At 31.7% G+C, this 22,160-nt stretch overlaps 1 protein-coding gene across 2 annotated transcripts; it reads right to left on the minus strand.

Annotated features, from left to right (window-relative positions):
- Positions 1-1,772: 1,772 nt before the first annotated feature.
- Positions 1,773-18,000, minus strand: LOC134692705 (uncharacterized). Of its 2 annotated transcripts, XM_063553194.1 has the most exons (5): positions 17,876-18,000; positions 17,161-17,518; positions 5,693-5,970; positions 3,139-3,239; positions 1,773-2,536 (listed from the first exon to the last, which is right to left on the minus strand). In XM_063553194.1, exons 2-5 carry the CDS (start codon positions 17,326-17,328, stop codon positions 1,965-1,967), a joined length of 1,119 nt encoding a protein of 372 aa, XP_063409264.1. In that variant the 5' UTR covers positions 17,329-17,518; positions 17,876-18,000; the 3' UTR covers positions 1,773-1,964. The 2 variants fall into 2 exon arrangements, with proteins under 2 accessions (XP_063409264.1, XP_063409265.1); XM_063553195.1 differs by lacking the exon at positions 17,876-18,000 and having other exon boundaries at positions 17,161-17,599.
- Between the last annotated feature and the right edge of the window lie 4,160 nt (positions 18,001-22,160).

Raw genomic sequence — 22,160 nt, forward strand, 5'->3', positions numbered from 1 at the left:
AATTTAGTAAAGGTTTTATGTAATTTATGGTAACGATATCCCTGGTTTAATAATTTACCAGTAATACATAGGTTGCGTTCGTTAAAATCAAAAACGTCACAACAGACACGGGCATAGCGAAACAGTTGTGAAATATAAACACCGTAAGATGGTGCCAAAGGACCATCACCATCTAAAAATGGAAAATTAACAATAGGGAACGAAAAATCGTCTCTTTTGTCGTAAATTTTAGTGTTTAGTTTCCCGTTTAAAACCGAAATATCTAAATCGATCAGGAAAGGACAGTTATTACCGAATACATTTGATTTATTTAAAGTAAGTTCATTGGAGTAAATTTCAGCAGTATATTGAGAAAATTCTTGATTATTCTTTAGAGAAAAGTTTTCGAGCAAGAGAAGTTAGACAGAATTGTGACATATATATATACTGTAATAGTTCACCTAGTCATAATGGTGTTAGTAACAATTTTATAAAGTACTAGAACACACCTGTGATATCGCAGATCCGTGACTGAATTAAAGTATATAACTATGCGCAAGCCTTATTTTAGTATTAGTATTGTCATCTGATAAAGTCATCATGCCGATTATAAGATACACAGTTTTCTCTGTTTTCGAATCTTTCTGTTTGAACCAGTCGAACTGGTACATGTAACAATTGAATATACTTTTGGTATCGGTATCGGACTCGACCCGGAACTTCTTAATTATTGGCAATATTAATTACGTGGAAAACAAAAGGACCTGGAGTGGTGTAATTTTTAATCTACACCTTTGTACTATATCAGTTGTATATAAATTTAAATTCTTTGATTCGTCGTTGTTACGTGATGACGGCTGACAAATTGGACCTCGTAATTTTAGTATTATAGATATTTACTCCATTTAGTAGCTCCTGATTGTAACTCTTGAATATATATATCTAGTAAGTAAACATCATATTAATAGGGTAATATATACTCCATGTGCAGTTAATGCTGAAATGTTGCTACGTAAACTTATTAAAAAATTGTATAGTTTGCCTAATAATATTTGAATTATCAGAGATGAGTACTCAGCAGCTGCATTTTATATATGACTTAAAGGGAATCTAAATTTAGAGAAGACCTATATTCATTTAAGGTATACCTGAAGGAGTTGGTACATTTTGTGTACTTTAGTTTCTAAAAATAGGCTGTAACTGTAGCTTAAATGTTTTTACTTTATGTTTCTTAATTTCAAAACAGCCGATCAACAAAACTGAATTTTTCGACCCCGGATGATTTAGAACTATTTACCGGATTTGTAATCACATAAGCGACACGGATATCACATGTGGATCCGAATCTGCTTACCCTTCCGAAGCACATGAGATCACCCCCAGTTTTTAGTTAATCTGTTAGTTGTCTGTTTGTCTTATGGCGTTTTCAGTTTATTTTCAATCTATGATTTTGACTATACCTCTGGTGTCTTTCATCCCAACTTTAAGAGGCTGGCATGTCGTATAGACGCATGTGTACTGTTATCTTCACTCTAGACGTATTTTGATTATATTTGTCGATTAGATACTATCTCATTGGCATATACTCACAATTCCTTTATTTATCTATTTTCCATACAATTTAAAGTTTTAATCATATGGAATCAACCTGTTTAGCAAAGTTTGTGTCATTTTCTGTCTAGTTTTATGCATTTATGCCATCATATTTTTGTTTTTTTATCGACTTTCAGACAATAGATCACAAAAACAATTCTGTCATCAAATGGATGAGTACAAATGTTATATGTATGCTATCAAGATGGACGGATTTTTATTTAAATATCAATTGCAAAATCATTTCTGTTATTTTATCGTAAAAAATTAAATGACAAATCGTAACAATTAAATAACAAATAATAGCACTTAACACATAAGGTTTATGTTCTGTAGAACGGAACATGTACCGGGAATTAATAAATGGATTCGAAATAAGTCCGATCAGATCTCTATGTACACACGCAATGTGTCGCCGGACAATAACCACCTCTGCAGTTTATCGTACACCACCAGGTCATGCCGGGTGTGTATTTCCATACCAAAGTTGGTCCGCAGGTTTTACCAATGTATGAATTAGGGTCTATTGTAGTAGTTACTGTAGGCGTAGCTGTGGTAGGAGAAGGCGTTGTTGTTGTAGACGTTGTCATTGTAGGCGCGGTTGTTGTTGTAGGCGTGGATGTTGTTATAGGCGTGGGTGTTGTTGTAGGCGTGGTTGTCGTTGTGGGCGTGGTTGTCGTCGTAGGCGTGGTTGTAGTTGTAGGCGTGGTTGTCGTTGCGGGCGTGGTAATAGTTGTTGGCGTGGTTGTTGTTGTGGGCGTGGTTGTTGTTGTAGGCGATGGCGTCGTAGTCGTAGGCGATATTGTGGTAGACGTGGTTATTGTGGTAGCTGCCACTTTTGGTGTGGTTTGAATCACTGATCCATTAGGATCTTCTATTGCAATGTCCGAACAACCATAAAACTCTTCTTGTGCCCCACATCCGATACAACCTCTTCCATCCGGAGATACACCCCAACTGTTACCTATTTAGTTAAAAATTATTAAAATATCAAAAAATGTGCAAATCATAATTCCATATTGTCCAAGTATATGGTAAGAGTCTGAATTGAAATTTTACTTTATTATAGTTAAAGAAATTTAGAATTAGTAGATTGATTGTATTGTCTTAACTTAACAGGGGGGTTTTATCCAATAAAGTGTTACCGTTCTTAACCGTTTTTTGTTCGTTTGTTGAATATCCCAAACAAGATTAAGTAATAGCAAATAACAACAAATTGCCATAGGTACGATCCAAATTTGTAGTAGAAGAAACAGACTTTCGTATTGAGTCCTACATAGGCTGTACAGTGTTCCAACCTTTTTCGTGATATGATTTTAAAAACGATACTTTCATGCATAACTTAGCAGCATTTCTATTATTAATTGCATTAAAAAGAAGACAAATCGCCAATTGATGCCCGCAAATCGAACTTCAAATACAATACTGTTACACGTATCTCATTATTGATATCTTGTGCAAAGAGATATTTGTAACGGTTTTCCTTATTTGCATTTAAATATATTTATTTAAATACATGTATCAGCATATTTCTTATTCTTTATACGATTGGTCAGAATGACTTACCAACATGCCATTTCCATTGTAAAACACACTGGGTACATGTTAGACCAGTAGGAAGTTCCCACTGTTTTGTCCTAAAGCCAACACTCGTATCAATATGATCCCTGCAAATAATAACAAATAGTTATTGAATAATTCAGAACAAGTTAGCTGTATATTGTTGTATCATTTTTCTTTCTACTATATATGAAACACCATGACTATTAAAGCATTTTTGATATTTTTATCAGTCAGCTCTGTTAAGACCTTAATTCTTTAATCTTTATCTAGTTTTAATGTGCGCCAAAGTATTATTTGAACACGTAAACATTTATATTGTAGAATTTTGTTGCGTAATTCTTTCACAGAAGTAAACTATATTCTCATTTATGACTAAAACGGAAAGTAACGATTTGCTAAACGCAATCAAGTGTCGCTTGATATAATATGAAAACAAAATGCTTTTATTTCTTAAAAATCTAACACTTTTCAAAATATTTTAAATATAAGCAAAATGTCCCGCGAACAATATAGAAAAATTAAAAGTCATTTTGAAAGTGAACGACATGCTAAGACGTCTATTAGTTACAAAACACACCTAAAGACGGTAACAAGAACGTCGTTTTTACGCCATACCAGCTATCGTCAATGTGAAAGAATGTTATTATTTTTTTTAAATACAACTGAGTTTACAGTAACGAGTTTGAAAGTTATAACTAAAGAATACCATCCCTTTATTTACTCATAATTTACATAATTGCTATGACCCCAAGGGTGACTGGGGAAACGAAATATGGTCACTTGGTCTTCTCCCGACAGGCAATAAAACGCTTGCCAAAGTGGGGCGTCCGTTGATTGGCTGTGCGGGATGTTTCAAGTTCGCAGTCAAGTCCGGTCAGAATGGGGACGTTAAATCCGATGCCTCGTATAAAGAGATTGTCACGCTCTTTCCACATTAAGACCCCTTGCAACAACTCTTTGAGGGGTCCATAGAAGACATGTTGAAAGGCTAAATTGCTCTCCCTATACAACATACCCTCCTTTTCCAGTGGCAGTCCAAACTTCCCCGACCATCATCCCGAATGGCCTCATTTATGACAAGACCTATCTATTGTATTCTTATTGTTAACTCAAGTTGTTCTCGTTCTGAACATTCATGAAATATTTGCCACTGGACTTTAAGCAACAATCAACCAATCAGTCATATATAATTGATATGCACAATGAAGTGGTATCTATACACTGCATGCATGCAGCTCTAAATCATCAACAACAGTTACATGTAGTTGGTATAAAATATGGATTTAAAAAATATTTAGACAACCTAAAGATTACATAAATTTTGAAGTGTCAGTGAGTGACAACTTTTAATCGACATGTATAAAATTCAATGACTGTTTATCTACAATATCCGCATACATTCTTTGTACATGCATGCTTTTTTAAATTAACCTTTCCAAACTGTTTTTGAAAGTAAACAAAATTATATTACTTTATTATGACTTCAAAAATATTTAAAATCACTAAAGTCCTCGAAATTTAAATACGTCTCTTTTAATCTGCAACTCACGTGATATTTAATGTTGTCAAATATGATATGAAAATCATAAAAATAGATATAACATGAAAAGAGGTTTAAAACTAATATAACAGATCACAGATCAAAGGTTGGACTGTTTGTTCATATTTGCAGTTGTTATGATAATTACATGGGCTACTGATATTAACGGTAGTAAACATCACTATAGTTAAGGAATCCTACTTTTACTATTTCAGGGATTGTAATCTACTTTACTTAAAAAAAAAAAGAAAAAAAAAGCGTTGTAGATAGTAAGTCACGGTATATTAACGATAAAGCGTGATCCGCGATGAATTTTATAATATATAGACTGAAATAAATATACCGTTAGTTTTGAATTCAGCATGTTTCATTTGTATATGTAAAAACCCAACAGTAAGCCTTTTTTTACGTAGGACTTTTTTGAGAATTGCAATTATTTAGAATGTGTGTATGTCAAAGCTATTCTAAGTATAATTGAAAAAAGATTGGTACCCAAATTACTATTGGGCGGCTTGCTTGAAAAAAATATTTAGCTTCAATAGTCCAGATATTTTCTTTAGTATAATATGTAAATGTATAATGCAATTCTGCTGCGTGATCTAGACGTTTGAACTTTCTTCAGTCTGAATTATGAGTAAAACGTCAAGGTTGAATTTTGTATGAGCTACATGTCAAACAAACACACTAAATCAGAAGAATAACATATTAAGACTATGTGTTAATAGCACGAAATAGCCCAAGACAGCATGGCCCTTTCGCACTGTCTTTTTTTTCATATTCAGTGTAACGGGAAATCTTGGACAAATTTGGCAAATAAATTCAATTATAATACTAGTATTTCAATTATTAATAAACATATGTACTATGTTTGAAGTTGATCTGACCACTAAACCAAAATTTAATACGAGACCTATAGCTACAGGCGGACAGATGTGAAAACATAATGTCAAACTTCTATTATTGGCGGGGCGAAAATGTGCCAGAACAAATCTAGTATCGATAAAAAAGCACTCTTACCGTGTGCCACTTCCGTCTGCCAGTTGCAATAAATATTTGTCTAAACAATCTTGTGTCGCTGCCTTCTTTACATCATTATTTGGACAGAGTCTGAATTCAAACCATCCTTTATGATTGGCTGTCACATCTACAGTAATATCAATGACCTGTCCTACTGTGTACTGGGCAGAGATAATTCCGGTAGCATATTTCCCGCCCGCCTCGTTTTGACGTGGTTGCTGTTGATCATATGGGTCTCCACACAATCCACATTTACCGCCATTTGTACTCCACTGGTGCTAAAAGGATATAATATGCATTGTGATTTATTCTTTTTCTATATAAAAAGTGTATTTACAACTTTTAATGCATTTAAATTTCACGATACATGTATGTTTACTGCATTAATAACAAAACCTTTACACATTGTATGTTTTTACGTTACGTATTGATCGAATTGAAAAAAATACGCCATTATCAGTTTTTTCATTGTATCTTTACTCTCATAGTTATTTAAAATTATGTAAGGTGTTGTTTTCAAGTGTCTATTAAATCTTGTCCGAAGTATGGATTGAAAAATTGCCTCCGGAGGTTTCGCAGGCAAAATTTGATCGATTGATTATTTGTTGCTTAACGTCCAGTGGCAAATATTCAATGCATGTTCAGGACGGAAACAAGTTAACAATAAATACGATAGGTAGGTCTTTTATAAGAAGCCATCCGGAATGAAGGTCGGGAAATGTTTGACTGCCACTCGAAGATGAGGGAATATTTAATCGGAACAGATATTTTGCCTTGAAACTTGTCACCTACAGACCTATCAAAGAGTTGTTCCAGGAGTTCGTGGCACTTTCTCTACACGAGGCATCGTATTTAACGTCTTCATTCTGACCGGACGTTGCTACAAACTTGTACGTCCCGCACAGCCAAACGGACGTCCCACTTTGGCAAGTATTTTACTGATCAGAAGAAGACCAAGTGACCATATTTCTATTCCCGAGCCACCCTTGGGGTCGCATTTGATCAAAAAAACATTATTAACTTCTGATGATGCATATTAGTGAAATCTTTTTGAACCCTATGACTGATTTGGATGCATTGTTTTTTTTTAAGGTTGCGAAAACTAAACTCAGTACAATAAGTTCGAATTGTTATACATATCCATTCCGTTATTTGGAAAATAATGATTAAATTACATTTTTTAGAACTGTTTCCACTGCGTACATTAAAATCATGGCAATGTTATCTACACAAGGAAATTAGATTTCTATTTAACTTTCCTAATGGTTTTATTTTGAAAATGTGCATAACCTTTCATTGCAGTAAATAAAAAAAAGATGATAAACGAATAAGAAAAAAACAAAAGTTAACTTTAGCGTAATCTTTTGTGAATTCCTGTGTCAGTATAAAGTATCCGTGAGAACTAATCTTCTGTGTTGAAGTCACAGAAAGATTTCTGCATTTTAATTGCTTTCAAAGTGTATGACATCTGAATATTAGGTAAACACGTGGACCACAAACTATTGTCCTAATTTGCAAGATTTGTAAAGAGGGTAAAGAAGGAACGACCTTCTACCATGATTAGGTTGGATAAGATATCTTTCAATCAAAGAAAATATTTGACATGTTAAGCCGTTTATTATTTTATTTTAACATTAAAATGCCTAGTACATAAAAATGAAATACCAGAAATTTTGAGTTGATAAAAATGTGTTGAAATTAAGTTATTACTTTTATGTTTGCTGACAGTGAATGATATGTCAATTCAAGTATCTTTTTTCAAGGTAAAAAATTAATAGAAATGTGGAAGAAGTCTCTATTCCATTTAACAAAGCGAATTGTTTTCTCTTATTATTAATTATTAACTGTGCCATTGTCTACACTGCCCTAAAATAAAAGACCCTTTGCCACGAAGACACAAACAAAGAAGAACGTTTGTGTCCTTGCCTTCAAGTGGTATATGTTTATTTTTTATACTGATTTTCGTTTGTTTATTTTTAGTTATATTATTTCATTCATAGTATCTATATAATTTATAATATTTGTTGTGCCATTATACGTATAAGGAGCAACAATTAACTTCAAAAGGGGGAAGTGTAATGGTTTTTTTTCTCTATTTTTTCATAACTTATTTAGTTTTTCGACACGATTAATCAGAAAATTTATTTGAGAATTTTACACTTTTAACGATATGGGGGAATTTGCATTCAGTATATTTTTTTTGTCATCTGCTAAACAAGACAAATTGGGGATCAGAATATATAAACCCCCCCCCCCTCCTGGAAATAAATAAAATGATCGTACTCTAAGAAGTTATCAAGCATACAATTCGTAGTCCGGCTCCAAATCATAGCAATTTAGGTATTATTCTAATCCCCTATCAAGTGCCCCTAGAACCTGCACTGCATTGCATTTTTGTCTTGAATAGAAGACCTCGCGTTGTTTGGCTCCTTAAAATATTTGATCATTTACTGCGCTTTCAGATTTGTGTAGTTTTTACAAACACTGCCATTCAAGGTAAGTAGGGAATCGAGTTAATTAATTTGTTTGCTTTGTAGATTTTTAAATAGTTCGTTTTATTTAATCTGTTATTTTGACCAAACCCTCGCATATGTATAGTTACGTATGAAGTCGATTTAGCTTTCAGCCTTCTTTAAATACTTTGTGCTATTTGTTTATATTGAAGATTAATTGCATATGCGTCAATGTGCAATTTATTTATCGATTACAGAAATGCATATCATTCAAGTCGACAGTTGTTGTCTCAGGTTGTTGTAAACGTACTTGTTTTTCCTCAAAACAAATGCCATTGTATTTTTAATGAAAAAAAGAGAGAGTATCGAAGGATTAGATATCTTGCTTCAGAAATTCCAATCATTCAATCATGACAAAATCGTGCAACTTTATGTCACTGTACAAATCACCAATAAGCAAGAAAAAATAGTTCCAAATACCCTCTTTTTCAAATAAAAAACACAGAACGTAAAAAAAATCAAACAAGAAAATTAATATAACGGCCTGATCATTTATATACAAAAAATAAGAAAAAATAAATATGATATATAAAAACTATTAAATTACAGGCTCCAGCTGACTTGGGACAGGAACATGGGGATTTGGTGTGGTAAACAAGTTAGCGGGTCCTCAATTCTGTACTAAACTAGGGGCAAAGGTTCTTCAACACAACACAAGAACAAAGTTAACACTGTTTCAGGCAGATTTTTTTTAAATTTTTTATCTATAAAGTATTGGTTATATTAAGACAAGTTGTCGAAACGTTTATGTTTTTGAGACAAGGACAAAGTTTTAACGATTGATTAATGTTAATATTTATATTCAAGCTTCAACTCCCCTGCCCTATTAGAGGTTTCAGCACGTGTGCATGAGATTTCAATTTGTCCTTCCTTTAAAGGGGACAGGATTGTGCTTGCGTTAATTTTTTTAAATTTGTATTTACGGGGAAATAATAACTGCAATTAATATATATATTAAAAAAATTCTAAGGTTTGAAATTTATTTCTTCTATCGAAAAAAGCAATATATATATAAATTTCAAAGTCGGCGAAATAACTGTTTAACCGTTTGTACCGAAAAATAGAGATTAAGATAGGCAGACACAGGAAAATATACTATTAGAAAATCTTAAGGAAAAACGTTCTTTGTGGAATGTTAAAATTCTGTAAAAACTTTTCACAACCCACTAAGTATAAATAAAAATAGTGATTTTCTTAAATGGCTATACAGAATATTTAGAACGTCATTATCATATCCCCAAACTGAGACTTCTATTATATAATTATAGTAGTCTCAGCCCCACATAAGGGTGAATATTTGGGTACACCCACATATAACAATTTAAAATCTTTAAATTATCGCCTTAGATATATAACACTTAAGAATTGATTTATGTGTAAATTTCCGGTTGAATGTGTCATTCTTCTCATACTTAATACCCAAATTTGTATACATTCAGATAACATTTCTTGTGCTTGAAATATTGTTTTGGAGTTGTCAAAATACAGAACATTATTTACTTTCATCGTACATGTTTCAAAGCATCGTGTGAAAAAAGAAGACACATTTATTTATAACGATAAGGACATGTGGTAGGGGATTGTCGATATGTTACAGGGAATTTGTTAAATCATTGATTTCAATAGTTTTATAGAAAATCCTCAGCAAACGTTTTCTGAGGATTTTGTAAAAATTATCCTTATAATAACAAGAAAAAAATATATTTGTCTTGATATACTATATCAACCATTTATTTTTACAATATACATAATATATAAACTTATATTTTACTTATAATTTTTTTTTATTTGTATAAAATCTTTGCGTTACATTTCTTGACGCGCAAGTAGTCCGTTTCACGACTGACATTTCTGGGTTTTTTTTAATCCTCATTGACGTATTTCCACTGTGAAATTTACAATAGTTATCATAGGAATCAGAATTATAATTTAATACGCCAGACGCGCGTTTCCTAAACATAAGTCTCATCAGTGACGCTCAGATCAAAATAGTTATAAAGCCAAAGAAGTACAAAGTTGAAAAGCATTGAGGCCCATAATTTTCAAAAAGTTGTGCCAAAATAAGGCTAAGGTAATCTATTCCTAGAAGAAGAAAAGAACTTATTGTTTTCGAAAAATTATTAGTTTTGTAACAGGAAATTTATCAAATTTACCATATAATTGATATTCATGTCAATACCGAAGTGCTCACTACAAGGCTGGTGATACCCTCAACAAAACGTCCACCAGCAGTGGCATCGACCCAGTGGTGTAAATAGTTTTACTTTCATTGAAAAATAAATGTTGATAATTATTTTTCCTACGAGGAAGTTTGATGAATGTCTCAGTATCAAATAAATATGACTAATGAAAGTGATGTATGAAGAAATGGTCATGGTGAACTGTTTTTACTAGGGAAACACCTATTAATTGAAATGCAGGTTAATTGAAATGCAGGTTCAGGAAGTACCATTTTGTTTTACATTATCTACTGTCTTTCATAGATATATTTTTACAGAAATAACTTTTTTCTTTAGCATATATATAAAAAGACAACATTTATTTGAAATTGAGATTTCCTTTTAACTAATCATGGAGACTATAGGATGACATTATTTGACTTCGGCAGATTCCATGTAGAGATTCCATGTGTCGACCCCAGAGTTTTAGTCAACATAATGTGCCCGGGTAAGGTGAAATTTCTACCTTTAGACTTTTCTCATATGAACTATAACGTTAGGTTCTATCTCCAAAAGATGATTCATATTCACATCAACTCCCCTTTTGGCTTTAATGACTTTTTTATGTACATATATCATTATATACAGTAGATGAATTATATGTACTCATATTTTTCGATATACATGGGATACAACTTCATATCATATACATTATACAGTGTAATTGTTGAAGAGTTAATTCCATCTCAAAGATTCATGTAAGGAAACAACACATGTGTGTCATATTTGTTTTTCTTAAATTGTTTTGTATAAATTATAAAATACCGTTAGTTTTCTCGTTTGAATTGTTTAACATTTCTCGTATCGTGACATTTAACATAAAATGGCCTAAACAAATCAATTTCTAACTCTTTGCATGTATTTCTCTGACGTTTATCAGTTCAACGTCCTTTATATGTATTTTAAAGAATTATATATCATTTCGTTTATTTTTTCATTTCAATAATTCTAGAGTGCATCTACTAATCGTTAATCAACCTTCAAAATTGTTTTAGTTATATGAGCTTGTTTTGACTTTTGAGTCCAAAGCAATATGTATTACGATCAAGTTTAATTTCCATATTTTACATTTGAATTTCCCATCACTTATTTGTTATTTAATGAAATTTTATTCCACTGTCATAAAAGTGTGAAAAGAAGATAGCTATAAAACCAGGGGACCTATAGTTTTCAATTTCTGTGTCATTTTGGTCTCTTTTGGAGAGTTGTCTCATTGGCAATCATACCACCTCATTTTTACTTTATTTATTAATCAACCATTTTTTATAAGAAAATTCCTGTACCAAATGAAAGTTGTTTCCTATACGTTAGATGTCTTTGAGCGTTCGAATTTGTCATTTGAAAATTGACTTTCCGTTTTTGATTTTTCATCGGAGTTCAGTATTTTACTTTTAGCTCAATATTATAATAATTATTGAATTCTTTTGCGCTATGCTTACTATTTCTTCAACCCAATTTACTGCAGAATTTATGAATCTTCGTTATATGTCTAGTTTGTTGAGCTTATATAAAATCATTACTGGTTTTTAAACATTAAAGTAACTAATTTTATTGCACTAGATGCATAAATCAACAATAAATGTCTTTTAAGTGATGCTCGAGACAAACATTTTTGAAAATCCAAAACTTATTAAGAAAAAGGAAGAGCTAATAAAACAGATAGAACAAAAAGTATAAAGAGTTTTACATCAAAAACAACTATATATTTATTTACCGGTCATTATCATAACTATTCTCACATCTTAAGATCTTTATATTGATGAAGACTTATTTTTACTATGACACCCTTGCTAACAGTGACAACACGCATTACATAGCATATTAACCTTTACGTATTCCGGATTAACAGTTTATTTTTGTGTTCTAATGTAGATTTCATTGTTTAGTTTAAAGTTTCACATTTTGTTTTTGTCGCAATCAAATGTTTTAATGTTCTTGTATCTTCTTTTTTCATTTGGTTACAGAATTATCTAAAAAAAAATGCCCTCTGTTGGATTTTTTGTTTGAAACGGCATATTTTCATTTCCCTATACATTGTTTTGTACCAATGACGTATGTTGCTAGTTATACGTCCTTGTCTATAATAATAAAATACGTTTTGTTCTTATATTTATATGATTTATTATTGTCAGTTCCATTTAAGGAATGACTGTAATATTTTTTCTGTCAATGAAGAAATAACATAAAAAAACTGGTGCACAACGAATAACGCGTGTTATTTAAAGGGAAATCACACTATTGTTTATACGCATCGCTCTCGGCGCCGCCATAGTGTCGTAACTGTATTATGACGTCGCCGTTTTCGAATCCGCCGTAAAGGTTGCTAATTTATGAAAAACGAACGCTCGAAGGCATGTTCCACTAAACTTTCGACAGGAGACATGATAATGGACATATCATATTTTTTACAACTGATATGTTGTACTAGCGAGTTTTTAGATTGTATTGGGGTTTACCTGCGGAAAACAAAATAATGGGCAAATACTGCAGAATAAAAGAAAAAAAAAGATTGAAAGATGAGGTGCTAACATATAAAGAATAAAAAAATATTGGAAACACGAAATAAACATTAATAAATGTATGACCCACTATCCAGACCAATATGATAAGAAGGATCTACCAATACAAAACACATAAATATCATGCATAATCAGAACTAAGAACGTTGGAATTTCATAGCATATTCAATGTAACTTATATTACCTCTCCGACCATTTTCTCGATAACGAAGTCGGTGGCATATAATTTTTTTTATATTTTCTGATGTATATGTTCAATATCTAATTGAATTGTAAATTTCCAAAAATATTATGGACTCATCTTGATCTTATGTGCAAAAATGAAAATGTACTCGAAATGGACAAAATGTATGGCAAAAAATAGCTGAAAGTGGTCAAAAAATGGCACAACTTTGGCAGCGTATCGCCGCGATGCGGTATGTAGGGTTCAGCGTATATTTTCGGCGGGGGGAGAGGGGGGTACATATAGACCAAGAGTACCAGCATTTTAGCGTATAACAATCGGAATTTTTCAACTTTCAGTTTTCTCATATCACATGCATGCAACGTCATAACTATTATAGTCTTATATACTACATGTATAAATAATTCATCAATCATTTCATTTCATTTAAGTATTTATCCGGCTCAGCATGTCGGGTTTTTATAAAGCAGAGTCAAAATGAAATTCATATGTTCTAGTTCTGAATATGCATTAAACTTGCCACTGGACGTAAATGTGTGAAGTCCTATTTGAAATCGTTATTTATTTCACATGTAACGACATAAATGATCTAAGTGTCGTCCATCTTTCCCAAATGTTCCTTTGATATCTAAGGCCTCTAAACCCTGAACAGTTGGGGCAAGTTTGGATACAATATTTGAGTTTGATACGGTCTAAATTTAGATTTTGATACAATTTTTGACATAATATAGGTTTCTGACACAAAATAAATGTGGTCAAAGGTATAAAAAATCTATTGTGCAATACTGTGCATTTGGAGATTTCTTTTCGAGATATTTCAACAAATTTGCAAAAAAATAAAATAAACGCCACCCCCTCCCCTTTTGGAGTAATTACCACCAAACTCAATCCCAGTCTTCCCTGTGAGGTGTGGAACCTTGTAGTACAATTTTAGTTAGATCCATAACACAAGTTATTGTAAAATTATTAATAGTAATTTCAGTAAAATGCTTGTTTGTGGCCTCTAATTCCTGAACGTTTTGCGCAATAACATGTACCCCTTAAATCAATCATTTGTGATATGAAACCTTATGGTCAATTTCAGAAAGATTCATTACTTCTTAATGTCATATTAGAAATTTATGAAAATCATACGTCGTAACCGGGCGTATAATAATTCAACACGTTCTATACATTTGGCTTTACCAGTCACCAACAAGAGAAATATTTAACACTCTTACACACACACAAACACATGTCTTTATGTAGAGATATACACATGTCTCACAGAGTATTGCTAAACTGTAAAAAACACATTAATGGTCCGTCTGGTGAAAGAATATTCCACTCATATAGACAAATGTTTTGTGCTGATACCCATGTAATATTTGCCACTGAAATTTTTGCAAAAATCAGAAAAAGCAGAAAACAATGGTAAAAAAATTAATTAAAACATGTAGTAATAAAAGTTCAGATGTAGGTTCGAGTTTAGATCACTCAATGTGATCACTCTCGACAGTGATAAAGGTATATTGTCGGAGACCGTGACTGAAAAGTACATCCAGTTTTTTTACTCTTTATTGTTTGGTTCTTTAAACAAAAATAGCCAACATGATATATCAGAGAGTGCTTAAATATTAGCACACAAATTCAATTAATTATTTTCAAATTAACTATCATTAATGAGGGGTGGGGCAGAGCGGTCCTGATCCCGAAGTCCCGAGCTCAAAAACATGAAATCCCGAGGTCCAGAATTAAAAAAAAAAATCCTGACAACCCGAACATCGAAAAAAGAAATCCCAGATCCCGAAAGGGTCAATTCCGAAATCCCGAGCTTAAAAACACCTGATCCCCACGTCCCGAAAAATAAAGGTCCTGTCCCCCTCAATAATCAGTATTGGCAAACATATGTGCATTTACCACGATGACAATGAAAGATAAATGTGATAAAAGAATATACATTCAAATAAAAGGAGGTGCACCAACAGAAAATAGAAACCACATTCTTACTTTTAAATAAATTTCATCGGATCTCAAAATTTAAACTCTCAACAGAATTTTTACTCTATCTAACAGTATAACTCAAGAAGTTTCTAAGTGTAACTCGAGCGTTGTGTTATAACAGAAATGTTAGCCAATTTTAAATTTCTTCCGTAAACGGTGTCATTGAGAGCTTTTTTTAAGTGCCGAGATTGTGGCTTTTTAAACACGGCAATTCTGGTTTTATCTTCCCCACGGTGCAATGGACAAGTTAGTGAATTTATTCTGTTTGTAGTCTAAATGGAACGTGTTACTTTTCAGCCTAGATACCCTCAATCTTCCGAAATAGAAGATTCTAAATCTGCAAGCCGTAAATTAATTTTTTAATACAGCATGAGGCACACATTAGTTTTTCCTAAACAACAAATGCAATTAAAAATTTTAGATGACTCCAACTTTGACACTTACTTTTTAATAAACGTTTTCTGAATGTTTAATAATGAATAATCAAAATACCGTAAATAAATATTGTAATATACAAAAATATATAAAATTTTAACCCAATAGTTCAAAGCATTGCAAGAAATGCTGCTATGCTAGCAACGTCGTTCCATAACGTAAGGAGAAAAGGTTATAATTCCCGCCAAAAATTGATAATAAGATTATTTCCACTGTAGCGGATTGAAATTATCGGTGACCCCACTTTTTTAGTAATGCTTTTAAAATCTCCCTTGAAGCTGCAACTAATGCAGAAGTTTGAAGGAAAAAACATTAGTAGATTTTTTTTATTTCAAGAAAAATCTATAATAAACGGCAATTAAAAATGGCGGGAAATGTAAAAAGGCCTTAAAAAATAAGGAAAGTGAGAAAAATAAATGTGTATAAGATAAAAGTTCCAATTGACTGTTTTAGTTAAACCAGTTAAACATCGTTTTTTTAATAATTTTGCCTTCTTTTAGCATTTTTGAGCGCTATTTCTATATTACAGTATAACGCAATTTTTTACTTTTTGATGACGTCATATCTCGAAAACAACATCGGTGACCCCAATTTTTTTTTCGCCTAAAATATTAAAATAAGTATGATCTGTCTAAATTCGAAATTTCAATGGATTATTATTAGCAGTTTAAATAGTGTGATTTCCCTTTAACAGTGTGCATCACATTTTTTATGTAAATATTTCGAAAAGACAGAAAAAATATAACAGTCATTTCTTATAATTTAATTCTAAATTCCATTTTAAACCGTAGCAAACCATGAAAAAACGTTGATGACGTCACGGTCACATGACTATATTATGTCTATGGGCTCATAACAAAATAACGTCAGCCAATCAGAAGACGCGTTACATCCAAAATTAAATTATTACTAATTAAACCAAAATCTACAACAAATATAAAAATCTCAGCATAATCAGGAAATCAAATTTAGTGTATGGAGGCCTTATACGAATTTATTTAGTTCGTAGATAATATTAAATAATAATGTTGCTTTGTATAATGACATTTACTTTTTTAAACTAATACACGTACATAGTACAAGTGCCCATTTGCTTAAAATAATCATTAAAATCATAAATACAATAACTTATTTATATACCAAATATTTGAATTGCGAGTTTCTTTGTACAAGAAACGATCACATGTTTTAAAATAAATATCAGGCCTTCGATCATAATGAATGTTAGAACTAAATATCTAGTTTCATGCATTTCAATTCGATTTTTATTTTTTGTAAACTCATACCTCGGTTAAAACTTGTTAAATTATTGTAAAAAGGCATAGTTATTAGTAGATAACTCGTTTTCTAATTTGCCAATTATTTTAATTTTGTTGTTACTTTCTATTAAAAAGAAATCGAACTATTAGTTAAAAGTTTAGATTTACAGGTTAGATGACTTTACATTTCAGAAATCTTGCCAGCATCGTTTCCACTGATAATACTGAACTTAATAATATTTACATCATTCCCAAGTTACAAAAATAATTTTTGTTTGAATGTGTTATTTATTAATTGAAGTACAATGTAGAGTTCCAACATTGTAATAAATGAGAACATGTCTAATCTAACTTACCGAAAAGCCTCCACATGATAGTTGGTTGTCGTTATAATTTGGGGGTGTCGGGAATCCTTTCCTAAACATGGACGATCTCGACGGAGGTACCCACAGCCTTCCGTGTCCATCAACAAGGACTACAGCACACAACAGGTAAAAAAACTTAACACTGATCATTATCAACATTCAAAAGTAAAATGAAAACCATGTGCACCCGATTTAATTTAAATACACCTTGTCCACGTGGGACACACCTTATCTGACTTCCTAATAGCACTCTATGTCTTTGTTTACGTTACTCCTTCAAATTTACATCATATTTGGCAGTTCTTTTGTTGATAATCATATCTATCCAATAAACGGGTAGTTTGAATATCTAAAAGTAAACAATAATATTAAATCAATGTCAACACGTTATATTTGTAATTTTGTTGATGAGGATCATTTTTCAAACGATTGTCAATGACTAGATAATATTTATCATACCTTCCACAGTTTAATTTATTGAAAGAGGAAGCAGATTATTTAAATGACAGTTATGCGGTTTGATAAATCTAAGGGCACGCAACAATAAAACCATACAAATAAAGTTCACTCATAATGAAATACTATATTTATACACCTATTTAAACACCTTAATATTTATATTATAAAAATGACACATGCATGTATTGTACCCGACTCATTGAAATATTGTACGTCTCAAATTTGTTTATATGATTTACAACCCTACCTGCGTATGTAAGAATTAAGACACAAAATGTACACGAGTTGATCCGTAATTAAGAATAATTAGTGTATTTAATTGATCTAATCAGAACTAACATAACAATCCTGCTAATTAAACCTCTCACACACAAGTAATACAATACAATACACTAATGCTTTATTTATAAACTCTCTAATCAAGTTCACATGCGAAACAAGAGGTTAACATAAATACAAAACACAGTCGCATCAGATCCGAAATAGATATAAGACAGTTCTTAACTTTTTACTGTGCGTGTTGCGCTGTGTGATTTTTTTTAATGTGAGTCAGTCAGATGTTGAGTTTCCAAGTCAACTTACAATACCGTATCCCGTTATTAAGCATGGTTGTACATACACACGATGTGTTTTTATGCGTAATCTGTAGTGCAACATATTTGGCACAGTGGCTGGATAGTTGCAAAATAACATTGGGTCTTTGAAAATAGGTGTTAGATGATTGTTCGTAGACCAATTCATTTTTGTTTTATTTATACCAACGACTTAACAGGCTAAGGCTTAATCTTTTCAGAAGGAGGATCCATCTCCTTTCTTTTTTTTAATTCATCCAACTGCCTGGCTTAACCCTACAATTAAACCATTAGTATTCAAACTGTGTTTTTCGTGAACACATTTGTAGATCTAAGGTGTATTATTATCCATGTTCAAAACACAACTAAAAACGTGGCCTGACTAATTATACAAAAAATTGGAAAAGCAAATATGCAATTAGGAGAGTTAGGCTTAAAACTGTCAATATTGAAAACCTGCAGCAGGTATTTGTACATATAATTATTTGACATATTAGGAGCAAGCAACTTTAGAATAGCATGGATAAATAAATAGCATCAATATTTTGTTGGAAATGAGAATTTAAATAAATATCTTTTCTCCGTACAGACTTTTCCAATGCTAATCGGTGTAAAAATAGAGATAAACACGATTATCAACCCTATTCGGAAGATTTAAATCACGAATTTGTTTTATATTGTTGTAGTGATTTTGATAAACGGGTTATAAACGTACTGTCATATATCCGTCTTTACACTAATGATTGCACTATTTATATTGACACTTAGAACTCACTATTGATATTGATTACACACGTCAGTAAAAAAAATATATATTGTATATTTAAATGGTAGTTTTGAAATTAAATTATCTATCACGCTTAAAAAAATATCAAGGATTTTTTTCTTTAAGAAAAGAGTGCATGATTTCTATTTCCGACGTAGATTTCAAAAGTTTTATTACCAGTTTATTTAATTACACAGATAATAAGTCATATTAATTTGTCATTTAAATCTTTTGACAATGCAGTACTGAAGACGCACGCTTGTGTATAATAATGAATACATGTGTACTAAGTACATGTTTATATCATAGTCTTAAACAATAAAACAATAACTTGTGGCATTGGGTGTGTTTTGTCTTTTTGGGAAACATGACTCAATATATCTCTAATATATTATTTATACATCAGTCCTGTGGAACTAGACTTATACAACAAACCAATATTACGCTGACGGTAAACAGTGGAGACAAAAGGTTACAAAAGAGATATTCAACTCACAGATCAATAACAATCTGCAAACGGCACTGCAAAACAAAAATTCAAAAGACAAAAAAGACAAACAGCATAACACAAAGTGCAACATAGTAAATTAAAGACTGGTTTCATTCCATTCAATGGTATTATACAACAAAAACATTTATATATAAATATTTTCCATATGGTCTTATGTCTCCCCCTTCCGCTTGTTGCCATCAAAATGGGTCGTCTACAAAGTTACAACACTTGGTCAGTACCTCATAAAAAAACATTCATGCCATATTTTAGTGGATTCTAAAGGAAGACGGCCACCGTGGCTGATGTTTGGGTTTCAATTTAACAAATTTTGGTAAGCACCTGATAAGGAAAATTCATGTTTGGTTTCATTCCATTTAGTGGTTTCATAAACGAAAACATTTATATGTAATGTTTGTGTGATTTTGTGTTTAACGTAGTCTCTACTGGCGACCATTTATGATGATTGATCGCATACAAAGCCCATAATAAAGAACATTCATTTTATATATTATTTCGTTCCATTCAATGGTTCTCTAAAAGAGGATTCGTGTTTGTATTGTCCCTATGATCATATGTTAAACCAAATTGGATGATGGGCCAGCTACACAGTCATAATACTTAGTCAGCACCTCATTAGTAACATTAATGCCATGTTTTATTGCATCCCATTCAATGGTTTAACTAAAAGAAATTCAAAATGTAAAAAGTGAACGACGACGGACGAGACAGACGCCAAGTGATGATAACCTTCTGGCCAGGTGACCTAAACCTAGTCAAAGGTGGTTCTATTCCCTCAGCCCTCGTTAAAGATCCGCCGGTAGTTGTCTCGTATAGATAAATTTTATCACTCCAAATGTTATGACGTACGGTATGTTTACAACGCCTCTTGTCAACGTTAACCTGTGGTTAAGATTTCAGATGAAATAATCAGATCGATGTACTGCACATGTGAAATTGAAGGTCATCTTTATATCTTTATTCTTTATCTGAAATACATAAAATATAAACAGTGTCTATTGAGATCCACTTCACATTCATTCATCGACTTCCACATAACATAGTGTCAACAGCTTATTTTACGTAAACGCTATATTGACTTATCTACTTTTATTGACTTCCGTGTAGTTCCCTGCACTTGTTTTGCGATTCGAAGCCATTTAGAATTATATTCCAAATAATACCTTAAATTCATAATTAAAATTCTAGTGTGACGTCCTTAAAACGCGCTTTAAACAAAGCCGTATTCTAATTAGCACAACATTTGTTTAAAACATGTGCATAAACTAACAAGTTTTCATTCTCGTTATTTTCATTATATTCGTAATATATAATTATTTCAGCTGCTTACAAACACTTTTATTATATATATTGTTATTAAAATATCACATTTTTACCCTGCATTTAGTTTTTAACTAATAGATATAAAAATGTAATGTGCATTATTCATTGGGTAGAAGATGGAATAGCCAAATATTTCTACGGTATTTTCGAACGAATTGACCTTTAAAAATGTTTTATTTGTCCCATTAGAATGAAAATAATGCCTCCATGTCATTTTTTTCTCTAACGGTCAGTGCAAAATATCGACAAAGATAATGCCTACCCCCTGTTAAATAAGCATTAAGCATGGCACGCATAATTTATTTCTTTATCATACAAGGGTATTTGTGTCGATCATAATGAAGATATATAAAACATTTGGAAGTCCACATACAGCTGCTTTCAACAACAGACAAATTGCTATCATATATTAAACTGAAGTAAACAACGAAGACGGTCAGCAATCTGCTGTCAACACTTAAATGTTAGATAATTTGAATAAACAATCCCATTATGTTTCAGATAATTAATATTTTAAGGTACTTTTGTCTTATTATACTACTCGAAAAACCATACATATGCAATATCGGACTGTACAAAAATATCGTTTTCTGCAAAGATTTGTAATAAAATGTATCCCATTTTACCGATTTAATTTAAAGTTGAAGATTCGTATCTACCTCTTTTAGATAACAACAAAAGCTTGATTAGTAGTTGATATAAATTATCAAAGTCAGCAAGCTTATAATTAGTATATGAGAGTAAACAATGTCCAGATACAGTAATTGGAGACCCAGAAGTTAACGTAAGAAAATTTAAGTCACGTTGGTAAATAGTCTCATATTACCTGATATAAGATGAGTGTTTATTTTTTTTTTATCATGTACAATGACATGTTCGCGCTAAAAAGAAGATTAAATTCATCAATTTTAAATTTATTATCTAGCAATACAATGTGTTTCAAAATAATTGAAAACAGGATATAATAGGATACCACATCAACCCATCCCAATTAAATGACATAGCTGTTTCCCTTGCCTAAAAAAAAACAATTAAATTCTTTTTTCTTCAAATTATCTGATTAAGAATGTGCGCACTATTGAAACATGTTAAACTGGTCGAATTAAAATAAGCAGAAAGAAATTTTTATAATTTCATTTTAAATCTCGCACTATGTTTTCTACGTTCGATCATTGAAGCAATGGAAAAAGCAAAACTGTTTAATTTTATATATTTTATTTAATTTAATTGGTTATATTATGCATGTTTATCAGACTTTGAATTTGAATTTGTATTTTTTATATTTGTCTTAATGTTTGCTACTCAGAAACATTAGTGGACCACGATTTAGTGATTAGGGCCTCAAAATGGACGACAAAAT

Source organism: Mytilus trossulus, chromosome 12, assembly GCF_036588685.1.
Source record: "Mytilus trossulus isolate FHL-02 chromosome 12, PNRI_Mtr1.1.1.hap1, whole genome shotgun sequence".
In the NCBI taxonomy this organism is placed as follows: Eukaryota; Metazoa; Mollusca; class Bivalvia; order Mytilida; family Mytilidae; genus Mytilus; species Mytilus trossulus.

What these genes read in the sequence shown, in the direction of transcription:
- LOC134692705 (XM_063553194.1), bottom strand. Translation starts at nt 17,328, where the DNA reads ATGTTGATAATGATCAGTGTTAAGTTTTTTTACCTGTTGTGTGCTGTA. An exon ending in TATCATGTGGAGGCTTTTCG is followed by an intron (nt 5,971 to 17,160) that starts GTAAGTTAGATT and finishes ATATCCTTTTAG; the next exon opens with CACCAGTGGAGTACAAATGG. An exon ending in GCAGACGGAAGTGGCACACG is followed by an intron (nt 3,240 to 5,692) that starts GTAAGAGTGCTT and finishes TATTATTTGCAG; the next exon opens with GGATCATATTGATACGAGTG.